The sequence below is a fragment of the Geospiza fortis genome, unplaced genomic scaffold, assembly GCF_000277835.1.
Source record: "Geospiza fortis unplaced genomic scaffold, GeoFor_1.0 scaffold85, whole genome shotgun sequence".
Classification (NCBI taxonomy): Eukaryota; Metazoa; Chordata; class Aves; order Passeriformes; family Thraupidae; genus Geospiza; species Geospiza fortis.
In genome coordinates this window covers 1282089-1294294 of record NW_005054358.1, presented here as the reverse complement: position 1 = coordinate 1294294, position 12206 = coordinate 1282089, and the positions used below count along the sequence as shown (strand labels likewise).

General features: G+C 51.9%; 1 protein-coding gene across 1 annotated transcript in view; it reads right to left on the bottom strand.

The window, feature by feature from the left end:
- Positions 1 to 3456, bottom strand: part of POLE3 (DNA polymerase epsilon 3, accessory subunit) — a 7332-nt gene extending 3876 nt beyond the window's left edge. Inside the window, exon 1 of the mRNA XM_005423788.3 lies at positions 3403 to 3456. Within this exon, the coding sequence (XP_005423845.2) occupies positions 3403 to 3456 (54 nt within the window). The remainder of the gene's footprint in view (positions 1 to 3402) is intronic.
- Between the last annotated feature and the right edge of the window lie 8750 nt (positions 3457 to 12206).

Below are 12206 nucleotides of genomic sequence, written 5' to 3'. Positions count from 1 at the left end.
CGCCTGAGGGACGGGGAGCGGGAAGGGCAAGGGAAAGGGCAAGGGAAAGGGAAAGGGAAAGGGAGAGAGGGAGAAGGACAAGGAGGAGAGGCGGGAATAGGAACAGGATAAGGGCAGGGATAGGGGCAGGCATAGCTATAGGTACAAGTTAGGTGTAAGGCCAGGTGATGGTGAGGGGACAGCGAAAGGCGTAGGGACGAGCTCAGGTGTAGGTGATCGTGCAGGGACAGGTGCAGGTGTAGGTACAGGGCCAAGTTCAGGTGATGGTGCAGGGACAGGTTCAGCTATAGGTGAAGGGACAAGGACAGGTTCAGGTGTAGGTACAGCACAGGTTCAGGTGCAGGGACAGGCTCAGCTATAGGTGAAGGGACAGGTTCAGGTGCAGGGACAGGCTCAGGTGCTCACGCTGCTGTCACTGGGGGCTGAAGGGCTGTCAGGGCTGGGAGCAGGGCCAGGCACAGGCACAGCCTGGGGCAGAGCTGGTGCAGCCCTGGGGCAGAGCTGGTGCCTCTGGGATTGTTCCCAAGGTCCCCCAAAACTCCTTGGGATCTGTAAAGCTCCCTCTAAGGCTGTATGACACTGTTAGTAAGGCATTACTATATCCTTAACCAAGAGTGTGTGTGGCTGACAAAGTTCCAGCCTCTGCACCAACACAGATAAAAAAATTTCACTTATACATTTTTAGCAAATAAATTAATGTTCATTGGCTCTAGGTTACATAATTCTCTTCATTTCTTAGCATTCTATCTGCTCTTGGTTGTTAATTTCTCACTCTTCTCGCTAATCTGGTCCACATACTTTATTACTTTTATAATCTTTTCCTCAGTCAGGGAATCTCCAGCTTTCCAGGCCTTAATCTCCTCTGCATTTTCTGCTTGCTTCAGCACCCTTGAAGGGTCATAAATTTAAGATCCCAGTTGTCCAATCTCCAACTCCCTTTGTTTATTGAAGCTTGGCAGGGTTACTTTTAGCAAACTTGAGGTTTTGGTTATTTAGTGATCAAAGAAACTGTGAGCCTGTGAAGAAACTTAAATAGTGCTAGCTGAAAGTGGGCACTGGCAATTACTTAAAACAGGAAAGTTTCCAATAATTCAAAGTTTAGATCAGAAAGTTTACATCATTTCCAATGGGAAATAACAGCTGTTTTACCCTACACTGGTGTCTGGCCTCTTCCCTTGTGGCTGTGTGAGGGCACAGGGCTGTGAGCTCCTCCATCCCTGCCCCACTGACCCCATGCCTGGCCTAAACCCTGTAATTCCACGAGACTTTATCCCTGTTGATAACCTGACCAGGTAATTAAATAAGCTCAGAGTGCAAGAAAGCAGATTAATTAGGTGCTGTGTTGAGGTAGTGCTTGAAATTGTGAGCAGTGATTGACAGCAGAGCTCTTTTCCATGGAGAAAAATCCTGGGTGAAGTGATTTCTTCAGAGAATGTGAATGCCACACAGGGGAGTGGCTCAGAGCTGTTGGAGCCCTTGGGAGTCACTGCTGCTCATTTTGGTTTCTGTTTTTTAGAGCATGAGGTGTTTTTGTCCACGAACTGAGAACCAACTGAGGTGATGGTGTGGGACTGCCTGGGGAAGGGGTGGCATGGAGCAGCGCCAGGAATGGGACTGTCCAATTCCAGGGATTTGGCCCAAAGCTGCCCCATTCACCAGCAAAGCCTGGGCTGGGACCATCCAGCTCTGTGTGTCTTCCTGGCACAGCAGCCTCTCCTCCCTGGTCCCTGGGGTGAGTCTATATTTGTTTTTAGTGACAATGTCTGCAGGTTGGTACATTGAATCCCAGGAAGGGACATTAAAGCCCATTCCATGGCAGGGACAACTCCCACTGTCCCAGGCTGCTCCAAGCCCTGTCCAACCTGGCCTGGGACACTTCCAGGGATCCAGGGGCAGCCATCCTGGCCTTATATCCTGTAGGTCCAGAGCCTTTGTATTAAATCAGCTTTCTAGTCTTGTTTCACTGTCATGTGTAAAACACAGAGGATGTTGAGCATGTAATGATCAAGTTTACTGCTGTGAGTCACATTTTACACTGGAGCAAAAAAGTTGTTGCTTGTAGCACAGGTATAAATACAGTGGCAGAGGAGCAGCAGCTCAGCTCAGCCGGAGAGGGAAAGCAAAACCATGGGACGATATTGTCCTTCTGTGCCTCAGGGAAAGGCTATAACAGATTCAGATTTAAATGCTTTGAATTAGATATTAAGAAAACATCCTGGAGGGTGGGCAGGCCCTGGCACAGGGTGCCCAGAGCAGCTGTGGCTGCCCCTGGATCCCTGGCAGTGCCCAAGGCCAGGCTGGGCAGGGCTGGGAGCAGCCTGGGACAGTGGGAGCTGTCCCTGCCATGGCAGGGGTGGGATGAGAGGAGCTTTAAGGTCCCTTCCACATTCTGTGATTCTGTTCAATGCCTCTGCACTGATGTCAGGAGATGAACACTGAGTTTTAAGCCTGCAGTGAGGGTGGGCACTCCTTTAGCCTGCTTATTTTTTACAAAATTGCACAAAAATGTGACATTTATGGTTTAGCTGCAGGCACTGAGCTTACCCAGCAGTGTTTGTACTCCTCAGAACCCACTGTTAGTACAGAGGGGCTTGAATCTCACTTGACTTCTGTGAAAATGACACTTCAGTATCATCATGGACAAAGAAAAAATATTAATACAAAAATACAGGTTATTCTGATGTAGAACAGTCGTTGTGGAACACCTGTATTGTTTCCAGCACTCCTGAAGCCCTGTTTGGATGGGTGCCATCCAAATCCTGTAAATAAGAGCCTGTTGATGCAGTAACAGATAACTCTTGTAGAATCAGGGATGAGGTGTGCCAGGACGTGGTGCACAGGAGAGTTCTGAAGAGCGAACCCTTCCCTCTGGGCTCTCCCTGGCTCTGCTCAGAGTGTTTTGGGGCTGCAGGATTAACTGTGAGGGCTTGAGAAGCGTTCAGTGCGTTCCTGTCCCGTGAGTCACTTCACACCTCTGCCCTCGTTAGTGCTGAGCGGACCCGCCCGGCTCTGGTGACTCAGGGGGACACGGCAGCGCTCCGGAGTCACAACGAACAGCAGGAGACACAGGGGTCACAAGGCAGGGACACAGGGACACATCCCAGACTGGTGTTGGATGATGCAGGGACACATCCCAAACTGGTGTTGGATGATGCAGGGACACAGGGACTCATCCCAAACTGGTGCTGGATAACTCAGAGACACAGGGACACATCCCAAACTGGTGTTGGATGATGCAGGGGACATGGGGACACATCCCAAACTGGTGTTGGATGATGCAGGGACACATCCCAAACTGGTGTTGGACGACTCGGGGACACAGGGACTCATCCCAAACTGGTGTTGGATGATGCAGGGACACGGGGACACATGCCAAACTGGTGTTGAATGGTTTGCACTTACCAATTTAAATTTCCTTGGGAGACTGTCTACGACTGCTCCGTTTTTAAAATTCATTTTCGTTTTGGCTGTGGAAGAAGAATGAATGTGAAACACTTGGCAGTATCCTTTTTAAAAGGAAATAAGATTTTACTTGGTCATTATAATCTCTAAATGTTTAAGTGCATCAGGGCTCTAACTGAGAGCTGGTGCCTGGAATGATTCCATTTTTCCTTCCCCTAAAGACAGGCCAGGCACTGCAGGCAGGAGCCTGGTCCCCAGAGGATGGAGCTGTCCCTCAGAGGTGTCACTCACTTCTCTTCCTACCTCAGGCCCTCTAAGTTTAGCTCACCTCTGATGAAAGCCTCCGAGTGCAGCACTTTCAAAATATCTTCCTGGCATTCTTTTTTTAGCCATAAACTAATTCAGCAGTTTTAACTGTCAAAAAAGCGCCAGCTTAAAATTCTGCTGATTGAGTGGACCTTCCTATGTGACCTAAGCCAGAGACTCGGACAAATCCTGTGTTCCAGGTCAGGAGCTATTTTCAGCTGCGTGGATGGACTATTGCATTAACTGTAACTTTGTTACTCCCTTTGGAAAGTGCTTTGGGAAGGAAAGCTGTAGGGTGACCTCTGTGTCACCTCTGGTGGTGTTCACTCGGGTTTGTGGCGCCATGAATCTTGCTCCTGCTTGTGCCCTGCTCCAGCCAGGGCTCTGCAGCAGGGTCAGACATGCTCTCACCTGCACAGATCCCCCTGTGCTCTGCAGTAACATGGGAACAGTGAGTGCTCCCAGCTCCCAGGGTGTCAGAACCCAGTGCATCCCTCTGGGTGTCCAGAGTTGCCAAGAACCCCACCGGGGGGCTCAGAGACCCTGGCACACAGCCCAGACCACCTGGGGATTTGATTTTGACCCCTGGAGCAAGTCACCAGCTTTGTATGAGGATGTGAAAGTCACACAGGTTTGAATAGTGTAATAACAAAATGATCACAGGGTGAAAACGTAGATTTTAGGATTTTTGGTATGGGGGTTATAGGGACAAGATGGAGGGATCTGGGCGTGTCCAGCCTTTCTTCTTCTTCTTCTTGCTCTCCATTTTCTGCAGTGATGTTGGCACTTTGGGACTGGTTTAGAGTAGAAGTGCACTGTCTAACACAGGTGATAGGTATTGGGAATTAAGTGTAAATATGTTATATGTAGTTTGTAGTATAAAAAGACAACACCGCCTCAGGGGCGGTCAGAGTGCCTGTGGCTGCCCTGCTGAGCAGATCTCGGCCGGGCAGAAAGAAAATTCTATAGACAGGAATTAATAAACAACCTCAAGACCGAAAAGTGAAGAGTCCAGACTCGTTCTTCAGCTGCGTGGGCCGAAGCAGAGACACCCTGCACATCTCAGGGCAGCAATTATCAATCAGCTACCTGAGACCAGGGAAGAGAATGCCTTCCTGATTATGGGTAATGGGCTCACACTCAAACAATATGGGCAGTAATCAGGCTGTGCTCAGCTAATTGATCCAGAATGACAATTAATCCACAGAGTGGCTTAAAGGTGGGCTAATGGTGCAGTGTGCCTCTACACAAATGGGATCCAGCTCCTCCTATGTCTGCCAAATGTACACTAAAGTTGACCCTACAGGAGTAGAAAGTCCTTGAATTGAAACTGGTTTGGGGCTGGGCAGCTATTTTGGAAAATGTCTCGTGCCTGCTCTGTTGTTGTGTTCTCCCCTGGGCATCACCTTCTGACATGAAACAGGAGCTTTGTCTGACCCTGCTTTTATTTTATTCAATATTCTTGAATATACTTTCTCCTTAAATATTCTTGTAAAGTCTCCTCACTGAGAGGGTGATGGTCACTGGCACAAGCTCCCTGAGGAAGTGGTCATGGCACCAAGGCTGCCAGAGCTCCAGAAACATCTGGAGGATGTGATTAGTCACAGGATTTAATTCTAGTCCTGCAAGGGAGTGGGGCTTGATGATCCCTCTGGGTCCCTTGTAGCTGGCGAGACTCTGTGTGCCTGTTCCCATGCTTGGGCTGAAGGGGGGAGTCAGGATCAGAGTTCTGGGGGACAAATGAGGCAGCTGCCCTTGGAGCAGCAGCTTCACTCACACACCAGCTTAATTGAACATAAAAATGTCAGAGAACCTTGGTTTACTCTGTCCAGCCTGGGAATGGGGATGACAAAGATGATTCAGATGACAAAGGAGATCTCTGTTGAGAAAAAGGGCAACTTTCCCTTTCTGTTGTGCCCCAGGACAAAGGACAACGGTTTTAAACTGAAGGAGGATACATTTAGTTAGATATTGGGGAGGAATTGTTCCCTGGCAGGGTGGGCAGGCCCTGGCACAGGGTGCCCAGAGCAGCTGTGGCTGCCCCTGGATCCCTGGCAGTGCCCAAGGCCAGGCTGGGCAGGGCTGGGAGCAGCCTGGGACAGTGGGAGGTGTCCCTGCCATGGCAGGGGTGGCACTGGATGAGCTTTAAACTCTCTCCCAGCCCAAACCAGTCTAAGATTTCTGGCATTCGATCTGTCTCCCCCATCACGTGCCCTGGTCGAATCTGTTTGGGTGCCAAATGCCAGAAATATTTGATTTTCTGTGAAATCAGTGAGCTAACCTGGGTCACTTGGAGGCAGAGCAGTGTCAGAGCTGGGGAGCAGAGCCCATGTGAGGCACCTGAGAGGAGAGCTCAGCTATTTCCTGCAGCTCCAGGCTGAGCCTGGCAGTTCAGCTCAGGTGACAGGCAATAACTTCCTAAGCTGTTTTAACTTCATTACTTTGATCCATTTGACCATTCTAAGGCCAAAAGCATAATTCCCAAGAGACCTTTTGCTATATTGAAACTGATCTCTTTTATGAGAAGGGTCACTAAAGACCCAGCTTGGTTATTACATTGTTTTTATTGCATTAAAATAAATCAACAATGGATTAATACTCAGCATTTGTCAAAATGCTGCAGCAGGACTGGATGCTCAGATCAGACATCCTCTAAGAGACCTGGAGTGTCTCATGGTGCTGCTCTTCTGTGTCACTGAGGGTTCAGAGTGCTGGAGAATGGTGCTGTGAGCTGGTGTGCTGCTGTAATTCACTGGGCTTTTAATCAGGTTAAGGTGTAAGACAGGAGTGTGTTAAACACCTGGCCTGAGGAAGTCCCACTGCCCCAAGGAAATGCAAAAGCAAGGACAAAACCTTGGGCTGGGAAAATTGTCAGGTATGGGCCCAGCCCACTGTTATCCTGCAGGCTAGGCGTGGCAAAAGGGAAAAAGGATGAAAAAAAGGAAGAAAAAAAAGTTTTTGATGCCCCATAAGTGCTTTGGGGCCAGCATCATCTCAGCCTGCTCAGAGGCAAAGGGACTGAGCTGTGTGCCTTTAATGGGGAGAGAATCATGGAACCCCAGACTGGTTTGGGGTAGAAGGGACCCTAAAGCCCACCCAGTGCCACCCCAGCCATGGCAGGGACACCTCCCAGTGTCCCAGGTGCTCCCAGCCCTGCCCAGCCTGGCCTTGGGCACTGCCAGGGATCCAGGGGAATCCACCCCACACAGGCAGCCTGTGGTGCTCTGGTGGCTGCTGCTCTCTGTGATTGCTGCTCCTCACTGTGGAGGGTGGCAGTGGAGGCTCCTCCAGCCTAGAGGAGATGCTCTGTACAGGATGTTTCTGGAGGGATCAGGGAGCATCCCTGTGCCCCAAAGGGATCCTTCTCCTGAATTCACCTGGATGTCTCCCTGACCAGCCCCAGGGCAGCAGGGGATGAAGCCAGGCAGTTTCTGCAGGTTTAGTGTTAGATGGGTGAAAATCTGAGCTGAAATAAAACAAGAGCTTCTTGCTCTCCCATCTTTTCCCTGCTGCTCTCCTCCTGGAGAGGAGCTGGTTTATGGAGCAGCTCTTTTACAAACCATGCTGTGGTCACAGCTGCCTTGGTTTCAGCCAGTTCAGCAATGGCAAAGGGACAAGATGAACTGTTTCCAGCAAGCTTGGCCCTGCTGAAGGATGGGCACAGGACAAGTGGTTGTGCATGGAGACTGTTCTGTGCTCTGCATCCCTGGTGAGCCACCAGGGGCTGTGCCAGCTCCTGCTCACGTGGGGTTTGTCACAGAGCCTCTGCCTGCCCTAGAAATACTCTGTGCTCCCATCCTGAGCTCTTACAGCCACGCCTCAGAGCCCAGGCAGGGCTGTGGGCTGCTCCCTTTGCATGTTCAGACTCTGCATTTCATGGGGAAGGGGCACAGAGGGAGGTTTAGAAAAGAAATCAGCCCAACAATAAATTTGTTACCCCAAACGATGGGTGCAAAAGGCCAAGCACATGAAGTCCTGTGGAGAGGCAGGGACACAGTTCTTGTCAGACTCTGCATGTTGCCAAGACACTGATATTTTGCAGCAGCTGAGCTGAGTGCTGTGCTGGGATCGTGTGCTGGCTGTGGGGACACTGTGGAAGGGGAAGGATGGTTTTGGGCAGTGGGAGATCAGCCCATGAGCCTGGGGCAGTGCTGCTTTGACACCCAGGGCACTGTCTCTCCAGCTGGGATGGGCCATTTTCCAGGAGTGTGGAGTCCTGAGTGCAACTGCCTGGAAAGGTGGAGACAGGGGAGCTGCAGGGTGGCAAAGGCAGCAGCAAAGACCACGCTGGGGATGTTGCTGCTGCTCTGGCTCAGATCTGGGCTCTAACAGGATGCTCACACTCTGGGATGTGGGCAGAGAAGGGGTGGTGTACCTAAAATACCCTGAGAAGGAGGAGAAACCTTTCTTGGGCTTCAGATTGGAAAAGGATTTGCTAATGTGCCATTCTGCCTCCTTGTTGGGCTCCTAACTGGAGTTTTCCAGGGAGAAGCTCAGCTGTGCCTGCTGCAGAGCTGGTGTCAGGGACAGCAGCAGCTCAGCTGGGCCCTGGGGAAGAGGGGCTGCACTGTTCCCACTGCTGGAATGGTTTGTGTGTCTGCCCTATATGCCAGGCTGTGCTAATCCCAGAAATCTGCCCTCAGGATTGCCCCAAAATAGCCCAAACCCTCCTTCCTGCAATCCTCTTACCATCTGGGAAGCCAGATAATTTTTCCCAGCCTGATTTAGTTTCTTTCGTTCCAAAGGCAGCCCCAACCCTGTGGGTTTTCTGTGTGCATATGTTACCCTTTTGCCTGGAATAACTGTCTAAGCACGTGTTTGGATTTGAATATCCAGCCAAAGGCAGACCCTGCTGCTGGCAGACTGAAATCTGTGATGGAGAACGGTGTTAAATTTTAAAAGAAAGTCATTAACTCCCAGGCCAACCAGCTGAATGGGCAGTTTGCTGGAGACTCCAAGAGAACTGCGGGTTAAGGTCAGTCCCAGGCTGGAATGTGAGGAGGGAACTTAGGAGGAGTTGATTCCTTGCTGTTGGGAGCCAGGAGAGAACGGAGCTGTTGCAGGACCACCACCTCCTCCCAGCTCACATTTTAATTTGTACCTCCCCAGACTGGATCTCTGCTCCCTTGGGACATTTTTATACTGGTTTGGATTGGGGTTTCCCCCTCCCCCTGCAGTGGTACCACGACCAAAGGCTCTGGCAGCTGAATCTCCCCTGGGCCATTGCTGGAGAGGATCTGACCTGCGAGGGAGCCATGGAGCAGCCGGGGCTCACCCGTGAGTGCTCGGGGGTTCCTCTGCCTTGGCAGCGCTGCTCATTCCCTGGGGAGGAGGGGGATGGATGGGTGGCACGGACATCTCTCCATGAAAAATCCTTTCCTTAGGATTTTTCCTCCTGAGAAGCTGAGAGGCCTCAGGAACAAAGTGTAAACAATGGTTATCTGCTGCTGTGGAATGCAACAGGTGCATCTGTGATTGGTCTCATCTGGTTGTTTCTAATGAATGGCCAATCACAGTCAGCTGGCTCAGACAGAGAGTCTGAGACCGAGCCTTTATTATAATTTCCTTCTTATTCTATTCTTAGCTAGCCTTCTGCTGAAATCCTTTCTTCTATTCTTTTAGTATAGTTTTAATGTAATATACATCATAAAATAATAAATCAAGCCTTCTGAAGCATGGAGTCAGATCCTCGTCTCTTCCCTCATCCAAGAACCCCTGTGAACACGGTCACAGATGGGGGATGGCTCTGTGGGTGGCTGCTCGTGGCAGCCCCATCCTGGTGCCTGGAGGAGATGAGGGTCTGGATCTCCCCCGTGCCTGTTGTGGGAGGCTGGAGATGCTCAGCTCCCTGTGGGATCGTGTTTGATCTCAGGGCTCTCTGTGCTGCAGGATAGAGGGGATTTGAATCTCCTGGGTTTGTGTGTTAGGAGTGATTTCTGCAGCCAGAGAGCCTCAGACCCTCTGGGAGATGGGCAGGGAGAGCTCTGGGGCCTGGGAGTCCCACAGAGACTCTTCACTATAATTTATTTATTATTATTTTGAAAGCCCTGTCCCCTGGGACTCTTTCACCCAAAGCTGAGAGACTGCCTGCTTTAGCTGGACAGACAGAGCATTTATTACTGTCCTGTTTGCCTCTTAAAAGCCTTTTGCAATGAGAGAGAGAGAGGGAGAGAGGAGGCTTTGTGTGAGCCTGGGGAGCTCCTGGGAGACAGGGGGAGTGTGGACACCTCTGAGTGCTGGGAGAGCTGTGGGTGCTGCTGAGAGGAGCCACACAAACCACGGTGCTGGGGCTGTGACAGGGACCAGGACACGGCAGGGCTGGGCAGGTACAAACCCTGCTCCCATTCCAGAGGTTCAGGATGCCTGGGATTGTGGAGGGAATTGTTTGCTGCTCGCTCAGGAAGCTGCTTGGTATTGTCTGTTCCATGGGCTGAGCTGTGCAGTGAAAAATCCCAGATTGGTTTGGTTTTTTCCAGGTGCAATCCCAGATTGGTTTGGTTTGGTTTTTCCCAGGTGCAATCCCAGATTGGTTTGGTTTTTTTTTTCCCACATGCAATCCCAGTTTGGTTTGGTTTTTCCCAGGTGCAATCCCAGTTTGGTTTGGTTTGTTTTTTCCCAGGTGCAAATAAATTTTCTGGGGAAAAGCTTTAATTTTGGTGAGTGGCAAATGGAGATCACTGGGAATGTCAGCAAATGGATTCAGCTGAACAAATGAACAGTTTCTGATTATTCTGAAAGGAGGAACATTCAGAAGTGCCTTAGGAATGGCCCTGGATCCCTGAGCAGGGCCACCCCACCTGTGTGCTGGTTCCTGCCTGTCCAGGACAGAGCTTTGGTGTCATTTGTCTGTCTGGCATCAGCAGAGCTGCTGGGGCACGTGGCCAGGGACAGAGGGGGGCTGTGGCAGGGCTGTTCTTCAGCCCTCCTGTCCAGGAGGTGACAGCAGCACCGACTGTGACCCCAGGCAGCCCAGGGCCTCTCCCTCTGCATTATAAACACACCCATGAGAGAGGGACTTTGAGCCTTTGTGAGGTTTCTCTGCAGACCCCAGGGCTGGGATGATGAGGGGTCCCCAGACCCTGCCTGTGGGCAGGACAGGAGAGCTCCTGGAATATTCTGTAGCATAAACACACTTCAGTTCCTCTCCCATTTCTGCTTGTTGAGGATGGGATGAAAATGAGGGTGGGATTAAAGGGTCCATCCCCACCCTAGCTCTGTATCCTGGGCTCTCTTGCCTTTCAGCAAGATGTGTAAAGGATGTGACACCTCCAGTGTCAGCCTGTCATGTTTGGGAGGAGCTCTGCTGTTGGTGAGCTGTGCTGGAGCTCAGGGCTCTGATCCTGGGGAGAGCCAGAGCTGCTCCCCTGGCTGTGCCCATCTGCAGGGAGAGCCTGGAGCAGGCCATGGGATGTGCTTGGGAATGCCAGGGTGCAAATATCAACCTGGGCAGCTGGGACAGGCCCCTGGGGGATGCTGTGGCATTGGCTGTGTGCCTGGCCAGGTTGGCTCCTGGCTGGGGATCTGCCTGGGATGCAGGGATTGCTCCTGCCCTCTGGCAAAGGACTCCTTCCCTCTCTGTGCTCCCCTCCTTGGGCTTCTGGGTTTTGATAACTGCATGGATCCCTTCCTCGAGGACCTGAAAAGCAGCTGTGCCAGATGTGGGAAGCAGGTTCTTGTTCTGGGCAGAGCTGCTGGAGCAGCCTCTCCCCTCCTGTGCCACCACATTCCACCAGAGCTCGCCCTGGGCTTGCTGCCCCCAGTCCCTGCTGGGGAGGCAGCAGCTGTGGCTGCCCTGGGGGTTCCTGGGTCCTGAAGGATTCCAGAGGCTGCAGGGCAACTCTGGGGGTTTTGGGGCCACCAGGCAGACAGGAGAATTTAGGTGGTGGCTCAGAATTGCAGGGATCAGTGTGATCAGGCTGCACCTTCTGCTGGCCTCTGGCACTGCCAGCTGGGAAAGGGGATCCAGCTTCTCCTGGGCCCCAGCCAGATGTGCTGTGGGGACAGGCAGATGTGCTGTGAGGGCAGGCAGATGTGCTGTGGGGACAGGCAGATGTGCTGGGGCTGCTGAGGAGCTCCTGGTGCTGTCTCACAGCTGCTCCTGCTCTCTGCCCTGCCTGTGCACCCCCTGCCCTGTGATGAGGGCAGCAAAGACTCTGCTGTGCTGCACAGACACTCAGCAATTCCAGAATAAATCACAGCTCTGTTCCTCACCCCACCCTGAGCCCTGGATCCCGAGGCTGGAGGCACAGGAGGGGAGGGGGAGCTGGGGAGTGTTGAGCAGCCCAGCTGTGTGTGCAGGGGGCTCCAGCAGCACAGCAGCCATGGCCATGGTTCTGTGTAGGAGTGTCGGGGGTTGGACGGTCGGGATGGATGGGAGACCGGAGATCTCTGAGCCAGGTCTGGAACTTGGGGTTTATTGCAAAGGGCCTGGGTGCAGGGCCCTGCTGGGAGCTGCCAGCCACAGCTCAGAGCAGGCTGAGAGAAGAGAGGGGGAGAGA